This window comes from Caenorhabditis briggsae, assembly GCF_000004555.2.
Source record: "Caenorhabditis briggsae complete genome, chrV, whole genome shotgun sequence".
NCBI classification, from domain to species: domain Eukaryota; kingdom Metazoa; phylum Nematoda; class Chromadorea; order Rhabditida; family Rhabditidae; genus Caenorhabditis; species Caenorhabditis briggsae.
The window spans coordinates 18,129,401-18,148,601 of NC_013488.2; the positions used below are offsets into that span (position 1 = coordinate 18,129,401).

General features: G+C 33.4%; 1 protein-coding gene across 1 annotated transcript; it reads left to right on the top strand.

The window, feature by feature from the left end:
- Positions 1-1,506: 1,506 nt before the first annotated feature.
- Positions 1,507-13,549, top strand: Cbr-ptr-22 (the record flags this gene model as incomplete). Its single annotated transcript, XM_045238530.1, has 10 exons — positions 1,507-1,656; positions 3,120-3,227; positions 5,145-5,360; positions 6,134-6,471; positions 7,405-7,732; positions 8,332-8,521; positions 9,289-9,877; positions 11,952-12,423; positions 12,556-12,560; positions 13,300-13,549. 10 exons carry the CDS (start codon positions 1,507-1,509, stop codon positions 13,547-13,549), a joined length of 2,646 nt encoding a protein of 881 aa, XP_045097009.1.
- Positions 13,550-19,201: the final 5,652 nt, after the last annotated feature.

A 19,201-nucleotide genomic window follows, 5' to 3' on the forward strand; every position in this document is an offset into this window, starting at 1 on the left:
ATGTGTTAAAACTTGTACAATTGACATCATTTAGGGGGGGGGGGGGGGGGGAAGTGGGCGGAGCCTATAAAAGAAACAATAGAGTGACCATAATAGTGGTTCTCTTTTATTGTTCAGAGTGATGACATTTATTTACTTTTTGAATTTAGGGAATTTATAGGGTATCTGTATTTGTGTAGTGTTGTGTATTATAACGGTCGAATTGTCAATTTTTTGAAAAAATCCCCAAATGTTTAACCAATTTGAATTCGGTCATGTTTAAACTCATTTTAAAGCTCTGAACCTTCAAAATTTATTACTTTTTGAATTTTTGAAATTGGACCAAAATTAACCGAGTTATGGGAGTTTTAACGATTGTGGTGATTTTGATCCAAAAATTCAAAAATTTGAATTTTTCAAAAAATTTGAAATTTCAAACCTAGTCATGTTTATATTTATTTTGAAGCTCTAAACCTACAAAATTGAATACTGTTTAAATTTTCAAGATTGGACCAAAACTAGCCGAGTTATAGCGATTTTACCAAAAATTTGTGATTTGATCCGAAATATTCGAAAAATTTCGAAAGATTCGAAAAATTTCGAATCTAGTCATGTTTATACTCATTTTAAAGCTCTAAATCTGAGAAATTAGAATCTCTTTAAACTTTTAAAATTGGACCAAAACTAACCGAGTTATGGCGATTTTACCAAAATGTGTGATTTTGATCCCAAAATTTTCAAAATTTTTGGATTTTTTTAAAAGTTCAAATCTAGTCATGTTTATACTCATTTGAAAGCTCTAAACCTACCAAATACAGTACTTTTTGAATTTTCCAGATTGGACCAAAATTAGCCGAGTTATGGCGTTTTTTACGAATTCCCTGATTTTTGATCTCAAAATTTTCAAATTTTTTGGATTTTTCAAAATTTTCCAAAGTCATGTTTATATTCATTTTGAAGCTACAGACTTTCTAAACACAAAAATTAAAGTTTCACAAATTTTGGACCCAATTTGAATGGGTTACGGTAGATTTTAATTTTTTCGGATCGAAAAAATTCAAGTTCATATACTTTTAAAAACTCTAACTTTCTAAATTTCCATCCGATTTTTGTGATTTTAGGCTTAAAATGATACTGAAACACTCCGGTATTTTTTAAATGTAATTTCCAATTAAGTTTCTTGTTCCTAAATTCATAAAAACACTTCAAAAATTGTCATGTGACCAAAAAATTTCATAACACACACTACAAGATCTCTAGCCTACGGATAGTCCAAATCATCTTCTGAAGCGACGGCGTGTGACTGTGTGTTCTATTTTGTGTCCTTATCACTCTAGGCTCCGCCCACTATCCGACATAAAAACTGGGACGAATCTTTGAAGATTAGGATGGTTTTTTGGACTTTTTGGAAAAAATTGATTTTTTTGATTTTGTACTAATTCTATTATATGGACTTTAAACTTGACCTATTCTTGCCCTTATCTTGCCCATTTTTTTTTCAGCCAAAATCTGATTTTTTCAGCTAAAATGCGGCTACCCACCGCCAAATATGAGGTTCATATGCGAAAATTTTTCTATAAATTTGGATTTTTCATTGGGACGCATCCAAGGAAGTGTATTGGGTTCTTGCTATTAATCACCGCCGTTTCGTGTTTGGGATTTTTGAGATTTCATCAGGTAAGCCAAAAATCACGAAAATGGTGTGAAAATGACCATAACTCGGTTAGTTTTGGTCCAATTTTAAAAGTTTAAAAAGATTCTAATTTCTCAGATATAGAGCTTTAAAATGAGTATAAACATGACTAGATTTGAAATTTTTCGAATTTTTGGGATAAAATCACAAATTTTAAATGTAAAATCTCCATAACTCGGCTAATTTTGGTCCAATCTTGAAAATTCAAAAAGTATTAAATTTTGTAGGTTTAGAGCTTCAAATTAAATATAAATATGACAAGATTTTAACTTTTAAAAAAATCCAAAAAATTTGAAAATTTTGGGATCAAAATCACACATTTTGGTAAAATCGCCATAACTTGACTAGTTTTGGTCCAATCTTAAAAATTCAAGAAGTAATAAGTTTTGTAGATTTAGAGCTTTAAAATAACTGTAAACATGACTAGGTTTGAAATTTCTAATTTTTTGAAAAATTCAAAATTTTGAATTTTTGGATCAAAATCACCAAAATCGTTAAAATCGCCATAACTCAATTAGTATTGGTTCAATTTTAGAAATTCAAAAAGTTTCAAATTTTGTAGATTTCGAGCTTCAAAATGAGTATAAACATAACTATGTTTTTCCTTGGATTGAAATTTCGAAGAAAAAACGTTTTTTCGTTGTTGGACCCAAAATTTTTGAAATTCTGATTTTCTCAAAATATAAGCTTGTTTATACTCGTTTTGAAGCTCTTGACATGAAAAAACTGAAAATTATATTTTGAATAAAAAAAAAATAGATACGGTAATTTTTGAAAAAACTTCAAAAAAATTTTTTTTTCGAAAATTTTTTAAAGAATTTTTTTGTTGAAAGTTTCAAACATAGCCATGTTTATACTTATTTCGCAGTTCTTGATTAGAAAAACTTAGTACTTTTTGAATTTTCCAGATTGAACCAAAATTAGCCGAGTTTAGCCGAGACCATTTCACCAAGTTTTGGGACTTTGATCCAAAAAATTTGAAATTTCAAATCTAGCCGTGTTTATATTTATTGAAGCTCTAAACCTACGAAATACAGTACTGTTTAAATATTTGAGATTGGACTAAAATTAACCGAGTTACGACGTTTTTGACGATTTTGGTAATTTTGATCCCAAAAATTTGAAAATCCCGATTTTTCAAAAAATTTGAAGTTTCAAGTCTGGTTATGTTTATACTCATTTTAAAGCTCTAAACCTACCAAATACAGTACTTTTTGAATTTTCGAGATTGGACCAAAACCAACCGAGTTATGAAGATTTTGGTGATGTTGATCCCAAAAGTTCAAAAAGAATTTTTTTTGTTTTTGTTGTTTTTTAAATTAAATTAATTAAAAAATTTTTTTTCATCGTTTTCCAAAGTACAAACATTCAAAGTTCTTGAGATTAAAAAAAGACAAATGACGTCATTTAATTTTTTTCGAAAAAATCCAAAAATTGAATTTTTCAGATCAACAACGCCCGTGTGACATTCACCGCTCATGACTCGCCCAGTCACACCGAGGGCGCCATGTTTTTCGATTTTTTGAGACAAAATGGGACACTTCACATGATTGAGGTATGGGACTACAAAGACTACAAAAACTACAAAATACTTTTTTTTTTGAGGTGACAAAAAAGAAAAAGTGACCAGCGAAAACTGGTTCTTAGAGACAGGGTGATTGATAGGAGAAGAAGTTGTACTTGAGACAGAAAACACTAGAAAAAACTGTTGAGGTCAAAATTTGGGAAAAAAAAATTGGAAAAATTTTTTTTTTTGAATCCCAAAATTTTTCAAAATCCCAATTTTTTGAAAAATTTACACTTGTTTTGGATAACGATCAATTTTCAGAGAATTTAAGTTTCAAAAATAAATTCTGCAGGCGATTTCCGACATTTCGATACCCATATTGCCTAGGATTCGTTAAGTTTGAAATTTGCCCATCAGGTGGGCAAGGGATGGGCAAAAATTGAAGGTTTCAAATCTAGTCATGTTTATACTCATTTTGAAGCTCTAAACATACTAAATACAGTACTTTTTGAATTTTCAAGATTGGGGCAAAATTAGCCGAGTTATGAAGGTTTTACCAATTTTTGGGGTTTTGATCCCCAAAAATTTGAAAATCACGAAATTTCAAAGTATTTCAAATTTCAAATCTAATCGTGTTTATATTAATTTTGAAGTTTTTATAAAATTTGAAACATTTTGGTACCCATATTGCCTAGGTTTCGTTAAGTTTGAAATTTGCCCATGAGATGGGCAAGAGGTGGGCAAAAAATTGAAAATTTCAAATCTAGTCATGTTTATACTCATTTTGAAGCTCTTATCCTACAAAATACAGTACTTTTTGAATTTTTAAGATTGGAGCGAAATTAGCCGAGTTATAGGGGTTTTTACCAATTTTGGTGATTTTGATCCCAAAAATTTGAAAATCTTGATTTCAAAAAATTTTGAAATTTTGAACCTAGACATGTTTATACTTCATTTGAAGCGCTAAATGTATTAAATTCACTGTGTTTTAAGTTTTCGAGATTGGACCAAAATTTGCCTAGTTATAACGATTTTAACGATTTCAGTGATTTTGATCCCAAATTCACAATACACGATTTTTTCAAAAATTTTCAAACTGAGTCATGTTTATACTTATTTTGAAGCTCTAAATCTACAAAAATTGGCATTTTTTGAGTTTTTGAGATTAGTACAAAATGAACCGAGTTATTGGGTTTTTACCAATTTTGGTGATTTTGATCCCAAAAGTTTCAAAATCCCAATTTTTGAAAAACTTAAAAGTTCAAACCAAGTCATGTTTATACTCATTTTAAAGCTCTTACCCTACAAAATACAGTACTTTTTGAATTTTCGAAATTGGAGCAAATTTTGCCGAGTTATGACGTTTTTAACAATTTTAGTGATTTTGAGCCTAAATTCACAAAATCACGATTTTTCAAAAAATTGAATTTTCAAACCCAGTCATGCTTGTATTCATTTTGAAGCTCTTAACCTACAAAATACAGTACTTTCAAAATTTTTGAGATTGGACAAAAATTAGCCGAGTTATGAAGGTTTTACCAATTTTTGGGATTTTGATCCCAAAAATTTTTTTTTGAATTTGTTTGAATTTTTTTTCAAAAATGGTATTTTTTCTATATTTATTTTTTTACAGTATCCCCTAGACAGCTACTCTTATCATCTTATCAGAAGATCTCCGATCATTCTGACGTCACCGAAAAAAGAAAATTAGTAAAAGAAGGAAAAAGCAGTGTATGATCCTTTAAACATGCTATGTGTTAGTATATCAATTATATCAGTGATAAGAAATAAAAAGAACACATTTGTAGTTTGTAGTTTTTGTAGATGAGAAAAAAAATTTTTCAAAAATTTTTTCATAAAATTTTCAAATGTCCATATCTCCTTCAATTTTCAACACTTTGAAAAAATTCTTTTTTTCCTAGAATCCCCAATTTTTTCTCTTTCAAAAAATACCAAAATTTTTAGGTCCTATTCCAAGCCTCGGACAATGGAAGCCTTCTTCGACCAGCCTATCGTCATCAGCTATTGGGAATTTCCAAAGAAATCGTCCAAAATCTTACTGTAACTACAAACGGCAAATCGCAGACGTACGGGGATATGTGTGAACCGTACTGTGAGAAAAACGACGCATTTTTTGCCATGATGGACATTTTTGAGACAAATTCTACGGACTCTTTTGAGGTATGGGCAAAAAGTTTTTTTTTTGAAAAACATTTTTTTTTTCAATTTTTCAAAATTTTGTAACTTTGTCAATTTTCTAGATTTTCTATTGATTTTTAGCTTAAAATGTGTAAAATTAACCGGGCTTTCAGATAAAATAAAAGGCAATATGATTTATCTCAGAAATTTTCGAGTAAATGCGCTCCAATGATATCCAACCAGCTTTTTGTGATTTTGATTCCAAAAAATTACAAAATCCCTAATTTTCAAAAAATTTGAAATTTCAAATCCACTCATGTTTATAGTCATTTTAAAGCTCTGAACCTAAAAAATACGGTATTTTTCAAATTTTTAAGATTGGACCAAAATTAGTCGAGTTATGGTAATTTTTACGAATTGTGTGATTTTGATCCCAAAAAATTCAAAATCACAAATTTTCTGAAAAATTGAGATTTCAAACCTAGCCATGTTTATATTCATTTTAAAGCTCTAAATCTACAAAATACAGTACTTTTTGAATTTTTAAAATTGAAGCGAGATTAGCTGAGTTATGACGATTTTTAAGATATTTGTGATTTTGATCCCAAAAATTTGAAATTTTTCATCCGATTTTTCAAAATATTTGGAATTTCAAATCTAGTCATGTTTATATTCGTTTTGAAGCTCTAAACCTACAAAAAAAATTAATTTTTGAATTTTTAAGATTGGAGCAAAATTAGTTGAGTTATGGTAATTTTATCAAAAGTTGGTATTTTAATCCCAAAAATTCAAATTTGCCAAAAATGAATTTTCAGCTCACCTACCCAACCACCCAAATTCTTGGCCATCAAATGCTCTTGGCCAATAACATCTATGGGGTCAAGACAAGGGCAGAGGATCGGCAAATCCTATCATTCACTTCTGTGATTTTAAGATTCTACCTAACGAGCCCAGCCCTTCAACCAATGCTAGATTTTGAAGATGAGGTCGTAAAACTGGTTTATGACTCTGGAAAATACCATTTAATCGCTGGGCAAGTTGCCAGTGACAATTTGGTGGCCAAGGAGGTCAGAAGGTTGGGCACGGAGACGGCACCATGGTTATCAGTGGCTCTGGCGATTCTTTGCGCATTTTTGGTCGTTTGTTCGTTGAGGTAAGGGGTTTGAAAATATTATAGTTGAATTTGAAATTTTATTTGTGGAATTTTGATACCCATATTGCCTAGGTTTCGTTCAACTTGAAAATTGCCCATGAGATGGGCAAGTGATGGGCAAGAAATGAAAACGTCATTTTTTGAAAGTGAGGGCTTCGAAATTATTATAGTTGAATTTAAAATTTGATTTGCGAAATTTTGATACCCATATCGCCTAGAATCCGTAAAATTTGAAAACTGCCCATTCCTTGCCCAAGGGGGTGAGCAAAAAATGGCAAAAATGAATTATTCTCTTAAGAACTCAAATTTCGTTCCAAATTTTGAAGGCTCTAAACTTCAAAAACTCGATTTTTCGACATCTGCACTTTTCTGCACTTTTTGCCCATCCCTTGCCCATATCTTCCAATATCGCCAAGTTTAGAGAATATAGGAACAATTAAATGACTCAAGCTATTTGAAGATTTCAGTTAAAATGACGAAAATTCTAAGTTTTCAGTTTTGCGACACTTTTTGTTTTTTTGCCCATCTCTTGCCCATCATTTGCCCAAAACTTGGTAAAATGACCATAACTCGGCTCAATTTAGTACTATTCCAATTTTTTTTAAAGTTTTGAATTTTGTGCATTTAACGCTTCAAAATGAGTATAAACACGACTAGGTTAGAAATATCAAAGTTTTTGCCCATCCCTTGCCCATGCTGCAAATTTCACCAAACCTAGGCAATATGGGTATCAAAACCTTCCAAATCACGCAGAGACTCTATTTTTTAGGCCAAAATTTGAATTTTCTAATTTTCGCTTTCTGCCCATCCCTTGCCCAACACTTGCCCAATGTTCAAATTTCACCAATCCTAGGAAATATGGGTATCAAAATTTTTCAAATCACCTAGAGATTCTATTTTTAAGCTTGAAAAGTAATTTTTGCCCATTTTCAGATACCGTCGAAGCGAATCCAAACCCCTCGAAGCCTGCCTTGGAGCATTGATTCCAGTTCTCTCAGGATTAACTACAGTAGGCATGGTTTCGGCAACCGGACTTGCTTTTCAAAGTATCATAGTTTCCACCCTATTCCTGGTCATTGCCATCGGAATCGACGACGTTTTTATCATTTTGGCCGCATGGCATAGATCGGACAAGAATTTCGACATTCCTGAGCGACTTGCCCTTACGGTACAAGATGCCGGATGCTCAATGACCGTAACCACAATCACCAACTTGGTCTCGTTTGGAAATGGTGTCCTTTCCACGACCCCGGTTCTTCAGGTGTTTTTTTTTGAAAATTTGTGAAATGGGCAAAGGATGGGCAATTTTCCGTATCTCATTCAGATTGGGTTCAAAATTTGTGAAACTTACATTTTTGGGTTTTACAAGTTTAGAGCTTCAAAATGAGTATAAAAACGACTAGGTTTTAATTTCAAACATTTTTGCCCATACCTTGCCCATCCCTTGCCCACACATCGAGTTTTTCAGATAAGGGCATTATGGGTATCAAAATGTTTCAAATCACCTGGAGACCCTATTTTTGAGCTCAAATTGTGATTTTCATCAAATTTGCTTTTGGCCCGCCCCTTGCCCAACCCTTGCCCACAACTTCCGTTTGGGACAGTCTGGGCGAAATGGGTGTCAAAATGTTGCAAATTACCTAGTGACTCTATTTCTGAGCTCAAATTGTGATTTTTGACATTTTTGGCTTTTGCCCATCTTTTGCCCACATCATGCCCAATGTTCGAATGTCACCAAACCTGGGTACTATGGGTATCAGATTAATGCAAATAACCTGGCAATTCCATTTTTGGTCCCAAATTGCAATTTTTGACAATTTTGATTTTTGCCCATCCCTTGCCCAATGTTTAAATTTTCAGACTTTTGCAATCTACTCATCCGTCGCTAGTGTTGTATGCTATATTTACCAATTGGTCATTTTTCCGGCAATTATTGCTATAACTGCTCCAAAGGAGTACAAGAAGTTGGGCAAGATGGAGGAAGAAAAAACATGGGAATTTATTGGACACTTGTCAGTATGGTCGGAGAGGATGTGGCATAAATTGGCAGGTAAGAGGTTTAAAAATATTTTTGTTGAATTTAAATTTTGATACCCATACTGTCCAGGTTTGGCTCAATTTGAAAATTGCCCATTCCTTGCCCATCTCTTGCCCATATCTTTGATTTTCACCAAGTTCAAGGAATATACAGATGCTTTGAATGACTCAAACTATTTGAGAATTTTAGTAAAAATGACGAAAATGCAAGTTGTGAGATTTTGAAATTATTGTTTTTGCCCATTCCTTGCCCATCCCTTGCCCATGCTCCCAATTTCATCAAACCCGTGCAATATGGGTATCAAAATGTTTCTAATTGCATGGAAAATCTATTTTCGGGCAAAAAACAAAATTTTCGACATTTTAGTTTTTGCCCATCCCTTGCCCATGCTCCAAATTTCCTCAAACGCAGGTCGTAACTCATTCAGATTGAGTCCAAAATTTATGAAACATAAATTTTCGTGTCCAACAAGCTTAGAGCATTAAAATGAGTATAAACTTGACTAGATTTGAAACTTTTTGAAAAATTGGAATTTCGAATTTTTGGGATCAAAATCACAAAAATTGCCATAACTCAGCTATTTTTGGTCCTATCTTGAAAATTTAAAAAGTTTTAAATTTCGTACATCAAGAGCTTTGAAATGAGTATAAACACGATTAGATTTGAAATTTTGAAATTTTTGCCCATTCCTTGCCCATGCCCAAATTTCCCCAAACCTAGGCATTATGGGTATCAAAATTTCCCAAATTTTGTGTCCAACTCAAGATTCTAATTTTCAGCAATAATCGAAACCAACTGGATGCGAATCTTAACAATTTCCATTCTTCTCGGTTATTGGTACCTATCGGTTTACGGTATCTTCACCATGGAAACCGACTTGACCATTCAAAAAATGGCGGACCCAAATTCTCGAATCGTCAAATTCAAACGCGCCGGGGATCAAATTTTGAAAGAAATGCAATCGGTAGCAATTTTGGTCAAAAATCCAGGGGACCTAAGGAATCCACGCGGCCTTCAGAATCTCCAGAATTTGATTAAGGATTTCGAATCGGCGAAATTCAGCTACGGCAAGGAGAGCACCATTTGTTGGCTAGACTCCTACCTCGACTTTTTGGCGTTCTATGACGATTCTGAAGAAGATTTCGAAGAATCAGGAAATTCCACTAAAATCCGAAAACCTGCAAATTTCACCTATACGGATTTGCCCAACTTTTTGAATGCGGAATCTCATTTTAAGCCAATGATAAGAATTTCCGAAAAAGATTGCGAACAGAATTCGCCGAAATGTTTGAACAGCTTCATTTTTACAACTGGATTCACTACAGTGGTAAAGTACAATGAAATGTACCCAGTGGTCCAGGATTGGAGGTAAGGTCTGCAAAAATATTACTGTTCGATTTGAAATTTGATTTACAAAATTTTGATACCCATATTGTCTAGGTTTGGTTCAACTTGAAAATTGCCCATTCCTTGCCTATCCCTTGCCCATGCTTCTAATTTCATCGAATTGGGGCAATATGGATATCAAAATGTGCGAAATCTATCATTATATTCAAATTTGACATTTGATTTGAGAAATATGATACCCATATTGACTAGGTTTGGTTCAATTTGGAGTATGGGCAAGGGATGGGCAAGGAATGGGCAAAAATGAAAAAAAAATCGTTAAAAGCTCGATTTTCTTCTACTTTCTGGCAAAGTACCATCCAAATAAGCTGTGCAACGACGAAAATTGTAAATTTTCAGGTTCGCGAAACTTTTTGTTTTCTTGTCTATCTCTTAAGCCCATCCTGTGCCCAAAATTTGGTAAAATTACCATAACTCGGCTCAATTTAGTCCAATTTCCAAATTATTAAAAGTTTTGAATTTTGTGCACTCAACGCTTCAAAATGAGTATAAACACGACTAGATTAGAAATTTTGAACATTTTGCCCATTCCTTGCCCATCACTTGCCCATACTTCGAATTTCCTCAAATTAGGGCATTTTTGGAATCAAAATGTCGCAAATTACCTGGAGAATCTATTTTCAGCTATAAACATAGAAACATTTTGATTTTTAATTTTTTGCCCATCCCTTGCCCATTCTTTGCCAAGCTAAAATCTACCGTATTCAGAATCGGTCCATAATTTGTGAAACGTATATTTTTGGGTTTTACAACTATAGAGCTTCAAAATGAGTTTAAACATGACCAGGTTGGAAATTTTGAAAATTTGCCTATCCCTTGCCCATACCTTGTCCATACTTCGAATTCCATGAAATCGGGGCATAATGGGTCTCAAAATGCGGCAAATTACCTAGCAATTTCATTTCTAGCTTTTAAAAAAATATCAAAATCCCGTTTTGCGCAAGTTAGACGTCTTTGTCCGTCATATGTTTACCTCTTGCCCATCCCTTGCTCATTCTTCGACTTTTGTCGAATTATGGCAATATGGATATCAGGCTTGTTCGGAAAAACAAATTCGGAAAATCGTATTCTCGAATTTTTTCTCGACTTTTTTTTTCGGAAAATCGAATTCTCGAATTTTCTCGAATTTCAATTAGTCAAAAATTACCAGTTTATTTGACAAAAACAACAAAAACAACAAAAAGCACAAAAATGAAATGGAAAACAATAAATTTGTGCCGGAGTCTTTCTGCTTGTTGAAGAATCGGTTGCAAATATTACACTTTTTCCTTCCATCCGCCAGATTTGTCAATACCGCTGAGTATTTTCCCATGTTTAGTCTGAAAATTTCGTTAAATTCAGACAAAGTTACTCACTGCAAAACCAACAATTTTAAGAAAAACTTTTGATGACCTAAAGTCTGAAAAAAACCAAGTGTTTTCAGTGAGAGAAGGTAAAAAATCACTGAAAAATAAAAGAAGTCTATTAAGAACAGTATAAACCGAAAAAAATGTTGAAAAAGTAATGAAAACCCTGATTAAAGTATGTTTTCATTCAAAAAAAATTAATTTAAAAAAATTCACCTTAATCGACCCCGTAAATCGACACCGATTGCGGGTCTCGCCGCGCTTGGGTTACTGTTGCACCCGTTTCAACTATACAAAGTAGAGATTTCCTCTTCACTTTGAACGCAGCATGATTATTTCGAGAAAAAATTTTCCGATTTTTTTCGGAAAAATTTCCGACGGAAAAAATTTTCCGAAAAAAATCGGAAAATCGGAAAAATCGAGAACTCGATTATCCGATACCGACCAAGCCTGATGGATATCAAAATGTTTCAAATCGCCTGGCAATTTCATCTTCAGCTCTAAAAATTGAAGAAAATTAAAAATTTTCGATTTTTAATTTTTGCCCATCCCTTGTCCATCTCATGGGCAAATTTAAAATTTCACCAAACATAGGCAATATGGGTATCAAAATGTCGGAATTCGCCTGGGGAATTCATTTTAGAAAATCTCATCTTTTGAAAAAAGACCCTTAAAGTACTGTATTCCAGAAGAATCGCCGCCAACTACCCTCAACTCGAAGTCTACCCCTACACGGAACGCTCCAACTTCGTGGACCAAACCGTTGACATGGTGGACAACATTTGGAATACAGTAATCTCGGAAGTCATTTGTATGGGTCTGACATTCCTCCTCTTTGTCCCTGATTTGGTCTCCATTTGCTCTGCCGTTTTTGCTCTTTTCTCTGTGAATTTTGGAGTTTTTGGATTCCTATCCCTTTGGGGTGTTGGCATGGACCCGGTGTCCACCGCCTCATTGCTCATGTCAATTGGATTTTCTGTGGATATCAGTGCGCATATCAGTTATCACTATTATCAGGTGGATCAGCCAACGGCAAGGCAGAAGTTGGAGCATGTCTTCACTCATATCGGCTGGCCAACTCTTCAAGGAGGATTGTCGACAATGATTGCGATGAGCCCGATTGTGATTGCTCCAAGCTATTTGGGTTTGGTGTTTTTGAAGGTAAGCGATTGGGCAAGAGATGGGCAAAATTTTTTTTCGAAAAGTATGGCATGATTATACTCATTTCAAAGCTGAAAGCGCGCTGAGATAGAAAATCAAAGTTTTAGAACATTTTTGACAGTCAAAATGCAGATACGGTAACATTTTTTAAAAATTCCAACAACAAAAAAAAATTTTAAAATTTGTTTGTGAACCTACCGTATGGTCCGTATCTCTACAATTTTTGTTTCGTTGATTTTCTATAAACTTTTTTTGAATAATTCGGGTCAAAAAAAGTTATATTTTCTGAAAAAAAATTAAAATTGAAAATTTTCAACAAAAAAAAATACAGTATTTCGAACCTCTATCGTATCTGCATATTGACTGTCAACAAAATTTTTCAAAACCTTAATTTTCACTCTCAGCGTGTTCTCAGCTTCAAAATGACTATAATCATGCTATACTTTCCGAAAAAAAGAATCACCAAAAAGTGGGCGGAGCTAATTTTCTTAAAATATAATCTCAGAATTTCAGAATCACCGAATCTCAGAATATCAGAATCTCAGAATATCAGAATCACTGAATCTCAGAATCTGAGGATCTCAGAATTTCAGAATTTCAGAATCTTAGAATTTCAGAATCTGAGAATCTGAGAATCTGATAATCTCAGAATTTCAGAATTTCAGAATTTCAGAATCTGAGAATTTCAGAATTTCAGAATTTCAGAATCTTAGAATTTCAGGATCTGAGAATCTGAGAATTTTAGAATTTCAGAATCTTAGAATTTCAGAATCTGAGAATCTCAGAATCTAAGAATCTCAGAATTTCAGAATTTCAGAATATCAGAAATCAAATTTTTTTTAAATTTCAAAAATCATAAATTCAAGATTTTTTCAGACTGTTGTCCTGGTTTGCACATTTGGCCTTATCCATGGACTCATCGTTTTGCCGGTCTTCTTGTCCTTCTTTGATGAAGTTGCCGGAAGTTGCAGGTAACGTTTTTTGGCCTAAATTCCTTGAAAAATCTGAAAATTTCAGACGAAAATCGCTGAAAATCACTGATTCTACAACGTCTTCTACACATAATTTGCCCACAACGATAAATATCAAAGATTTAGGTTATTATGAAAAAGATGAGAAATTCTAATTTTTTCGAATTTTTTGAATTTTCCTATAATTTAAAATTGTACCTCAAAATCAAAATTTTTTCTTTCTGAAACTCATAATTTTTGTGAATAACGGGTTTTTATTTGTATGTATTTGTATATATAATTTTTTTTGAATGAATTTATATTTTTTAAAGGTGAGGGGACAGGAGATTTTTCGTAGTTTTATTTTTGTAGCTAGAGTATGCATTCTACCGTGACGGTGTACAACGCTTAATGTCACTCTGCGTACAGCTGTCGTCCTCGCCTTTATGTATGCAATCGGGCGTGCGCTTTCTCTTTGCCCGCGTGGCTCAGTCGGTAGCGGCGCCGCACCTTCAATCATCGCCCTCACAACTTCAACTCCTCGAGGGGCATCTTTGAACGGAATTTCGAGAACATTATTTTTTTCATGTCCCCCCCCCCTTTAAATGTTTTGAAAATCTGAAATTTACAAAAATTTGAAATTCCGGAAATTTGAAAATTTGCCAAAAATCTGAAATTTTTCAAAATTTGAAATTTCCAAAATTTGGAGTTTCCAAAAATCAGAAATTCAGAAATTCAGAAATTCAGAAATTCAGAAATTCAGAAATTCAGAAATTCAGAAATTCAGAAATTCAGAAATTCAGAAATTCAGAAATTCAGAAATTCAGAAATTCAGAAATTCAGAAATTCAGAAATTCAGAAATTCAGAAAAAAATTTGAAATTCAGGAAATTTGAAAATTTGCCAAAAATCTGAAATTTTTCAAAATTTGAAATTTCCAAAATTTGGAGTTTCCAAAAATCAGAAATTCAGAAATTCAGAAATTCAGAAATTCAGAAATTCAGAAATTCAGAAATTCAGAAATTCAGAAATTCAGAAATTCAGAAATTCAGAAATTCAGAAAAAAATTTGAAATTCAGGAAATTTGAAAATTTGCCAAAAATCTGAAATTTTTCAAAATTTGGAGTTTCCAAAATTTGGAGTTTCAGAAATTCAGAAATTCAGAAATTCAGAAATTCAGAAATTCAGAAATTCAGAAATTCAGAAATTCAGAAATTCAGAAATTCAGAAATTCAGAAATTCAGAAATTCAGAAATTCAGAAATTCAGAAATTCAGAAATTCAGAAAAAAATTTGAAATTCAGGAAATTTGAAAATTTGCCAAAAATCTGAAATTTTTCAAAATTTGAAATTTCCAAAATTTGGAGTTTCCAAAAATCAGAAATTCAGAAATTCAGAAATTCAGAAATTCAGAAATTCAGAAATTCAGAAATTCAGAAATTCAGAAATTCAGAAATTCAGAAATTCAGAAATTCAGAAATTCAGAAATTCAGAAATTCAGAAATTCAGAAATTCAGAAATTCAGAAATTCAGAAATTCAGAAATTCAGAAATTCAGAAATTCAGAAATTCAGAAATTCAGAAATTCAGAAATTCAGAAATTCAGAAAAAAATCTGAAATTTCACAAATTTTGAAACTTCCAAAATCTGGAATTTTCCAAAATCTGAAAATTTCTGAATCTGACTATTTATAAATCTGTAATTTCTGAAATCCTGAAATTCCCGAAAATCTGAAACCTCTAAAATCCTAAATTCCCAAATTTCGAACTTTCCCGAAATTCCTGGATTTTCGGGGATTTTCGTCTACGAGAATTCCAAACGCCTACGCGACTTTTTTTCTGTCTACATAGAGTTTTCTAGAAAATCTTATTTTCGAATCTCCGCAACAGATCCGGATTCTTTTAGGACGATGACACAGAAGGAATATATATTTTCAGATAAGGATCTTTTCCTTGGTACCCGTCGGTATCCTCCGCGCATCTCTTCAGAAAGATGAAATTTTTGGATAGAAGAAGAATAAGGCATTCGTTCTGTTCCTCTAAATTTTCAGTTGAAAACTTTTTTCCATTTTATTGTTTAACTATTCAAAATTGACTTGAAAATCGTTAAAAACCCGAAATTCGGCTTTTTCAACTGCCCTAAAAACGGTTCAAAATTATTCAATTTATCTGAAAACATTAGACTATACTAAACTAGACTAGAGCTTCAACTTTGTAGTTGACAACTTTTTTGTCAATAAAGGTTCTGAGGAGATATGCCACGTGGTATGGAAGAGAGCCTCCACCACTTCTACCCCCCCCCCCCCCCCCCCTTGAGATATCGCCTATTTCAGACGTCCCAAAAAGTGCTTCAAATTTGTTCAATTTGTCTGAAAATCTCACAATGTACTAAACAAAACTAGAGCTTCAATTTTGTAGTTGACATCTTATCTGTAAAATTTAGTCCTAAGGAGATATGCCACGTGGAAAAGACTACCCCTCCCCTCTTTTGAAAAGGGGCCACCACCCCCACGTCTGAAATAGGCCCAAAGTGGGACCTCCTTTCCACGTGGCACATCTCCTCAGGACTTCATTTTTCAAAAAAGTTGTCAACTACAAAAATGAAGCTCTAATTGTGTTTAGTCTATTCTGAAAATTTCAGGCGAATTACAAAAATTTGAAGCGTTTTTCAGACATTCTGAAATTGAGAATGCTTCGGGGGTAATGGAGGCCTAGACCCTTTTCCGCGGACATATCTCCTCAGCACCTAATTTTACAAAAAAGTTGTCAACTACAAAAAGCAAGCTCTACTTTTGCTTAGTGAATTATGAAACTTTCAGACAAATTGGGTAATTTTGAAATTATTTTCGAAACATCTGAAATTAACGATGCTTGAGGGGTGATGGAAGCTTAACCGTTTCCCACGTGGCATATCTCCTCTGGACTTGATTTTACAAAAAAGTTGTCAACTACAAAAATGAAGTGCTAGTTTTGTTTAGTGTACTCTGAAAATTTCAGACAAATTGAAAACAGTTGAAGTACTTTTTGGAACATTTGAAATTCTCATTATTTAGTAGAAAAATGAATGTTTATCATTTTTTTCGCATTTTCTAACTCTAAATTTTTCGAATCTTCAAACCATGTATTTTTGAAGTTTAGTCTCGTATCTCTCCCCTTGACCAAACTCCAAAATTCCCCCAATTACGTCAGAAAACCATTCTGACGTCTTCTGTTTTTTTTTTGCCTCTATCCTGAACCCTTTTTCTTTATCTTTTGTGTAAAAACCGGTTTTCAAAATTTCAATTTAGAAAACCAATGTGTTCTAAGGGAAAAAAAACGCAATTAGAACATTTTATTTTAGAAAACTCCATCTGAATTTCTAGAAAAATCCGGTTTCCAATGTATCTGATCATTTTATTTCTAGCCGTCTTTTCTAGGCTACAAGATAGGCTTTGATTTTGATTTTATCTAGCTAGTTTCTAGGCAGTTTTATTACAAGACGCATTCAGTTTTTTGGCGCAAAAATTGCCTCCCCCCCCCTTTCTTGAAAAAGTGCCTTTTTAAAATGCCCCAAAGTGTGTTTTCAACTTTTTTTCAATTAGCCTGAAATTTTCAGAGTACACTAAACAAAACTAGCACTTCATTTTTGTAGTTGACAACTTTTTTGTGAAATAAGGTCCTGAGGAGATATGCCACGTGGTATGGAAGAGAGCCTCCACCACCCCTTGAGATATCGCCTATTTCAGACGTACCGAAAAGTGCTTCAAACTTTTTCAAATTTTCTGAAATTTTCAGATTTTACTAAACAAAACTAGGGCTTCAATTTTGTAGTTGACATCTTATCTGTAAAATTTAGTCCTAAGGAGATATGCCACGTGGAAAAGAAAAAGACCACCCCTTTTTTGCAAAAGCGCCTCTCGGAAAATAAAAGAAGGGGGGGGGGGGGGGCAAAAAGCGCCTTCTTTTCTACGTACCATATCTCCTTAGGACCAAGTTTTTCAGAAAAGTTGTCAACTACAAAAATAAAGCTCTAATTGTGTTTAGTCTATTCTGAAAATTTCAGGCAAATTACAAAAATTTGAAGCAATTTTCAGACATTCTCAAATAGGCGATTTTTCAAGGGAAAGTGGCGACTTCTTCCATTCCACATGGCATATCTCTTCAGGACCAAATTTTACAAAACAGTTGTCAACTACAAAATTAAAGTTTTAATTTTGTTTAGTGTACTCTGAAAATTTCAGACAAATTGAAAGAATTTGAAGTGTGTTTTTTAGGACATTTGAAATAAGCGACTTCTGAGGCGTTGTGTAAATATGCTAATTAGACCTGTTCCTAGTACAAACATTGTACATTTCTGGAAGATTCCAAGGAGATAGAGAAAAAGAGAGAGAGAGAGAGAAACGCAGAGAAATAGACAGAATCATAAAAAGCAGTCAAGTGGGTTACTACTATGCATAAATTTCTGGGATTTTCTCAGAGATTTGAAGATTCTTTGATCTCTTTTCCTCTCCACCTTCTTATTATAATCTTCTCATCTCCATTAGATTCCATTATTTCCCAGGAGGGTGGGGGCGGCCGAATGGTCTAGAACATCGTGATCGTTTTATGATCTTGCCTTGCCGGGATAATTGGTTATGTTCTGGCATTTTGCCCAAAGATCTTTTATAGTTCTTTTAGGATCTTTCTGGCCAGTTCTGATATTTTTTCCTGTTTTATTTTACATTTTGTTGATTTTGAACATCTGGAAACTTTTTAAAAGTTCCAAGCTTTGTATGATTCTTCTATTTCTCTGCGTCTCTCTATCTATATATCTCTCCCTGGGATTTTCCAGAAATGTAAAATTTTTGTACTAGATACAGGTCTAATTAGCATATTTACGCAACGCCTCAGAAGACAACTTTTTTGGTAAAACTTGGTCCTGAGAAGATATGCCACGTGGAATGGAAGAAGTCGCCCCACCACCCCTTAAAAAATCGCCTATTTGAGCATGTCGGAAAATTGCCTCGAATTCTTTAAATGTGTCTGAAATTTTCAGAGTACACTAAACCAGCGTGCCTTATCGACAAAGATTTTCCGATTTTGTCGACAAATTGGCTCTTTTCTAGTTTAGAGGTCCCAAAAAAGAATAGAGGTCCCAAAAAAGAATAGAGGTCCCAAAAAAGAATAGAGGTCCCAAAAAAGAATAGAGGTCCCAAAAAAGAATAGAGGTCCGAAAAAAAATTAGAGGTCCCAAAAAAGNNNCTTGGNCCCAAGAAAAGATAGTGGGCCAAAACTTAAAAATGCACAGATACCGGAATAATGTACTAAAATTTGAATTGTCTCAAACTACTCGCACAGTTCAAATACTAGTACATTATTCCAACATCTGCGCGTTTTTCGTATTTTGGACCTCTATTTTTTCTTGGGACCTCTAAACTTTTTTGGGACCTCTAATTTTTTTTTGGGACCTCTATTTTATTTTGGGACCTCTAAATTTTTTTGGGACCTCTAAATCAGAAAAGAGCCGACAAATTTACCTGACAAATTATCGATAAATTTGTCGATAAAAAACGATAAAATTTTGTCGATAATTGTCGACAAATTATCGGTAAGTTTGTCGAAAGTAATTTATCGACAAATTTATCGAAAAAATTTTGTTGACAAATTGTCGATGAATTTGTCGTTTTTTTTGTCGATAAATTTGTCGAAGGGGGCATTTGTCGACAAATTATCGACAAAAAATTGCTATTAACCGCCGGAATTACTTGTAAATAATTGTATCGTTACCATTTTTCTAGGCCATCTGACCTGGTGGCCTAATTTTTGAATTTTCTAGGCCACCAAACTTTTTGACCTGAAAATGATCTGATGTTA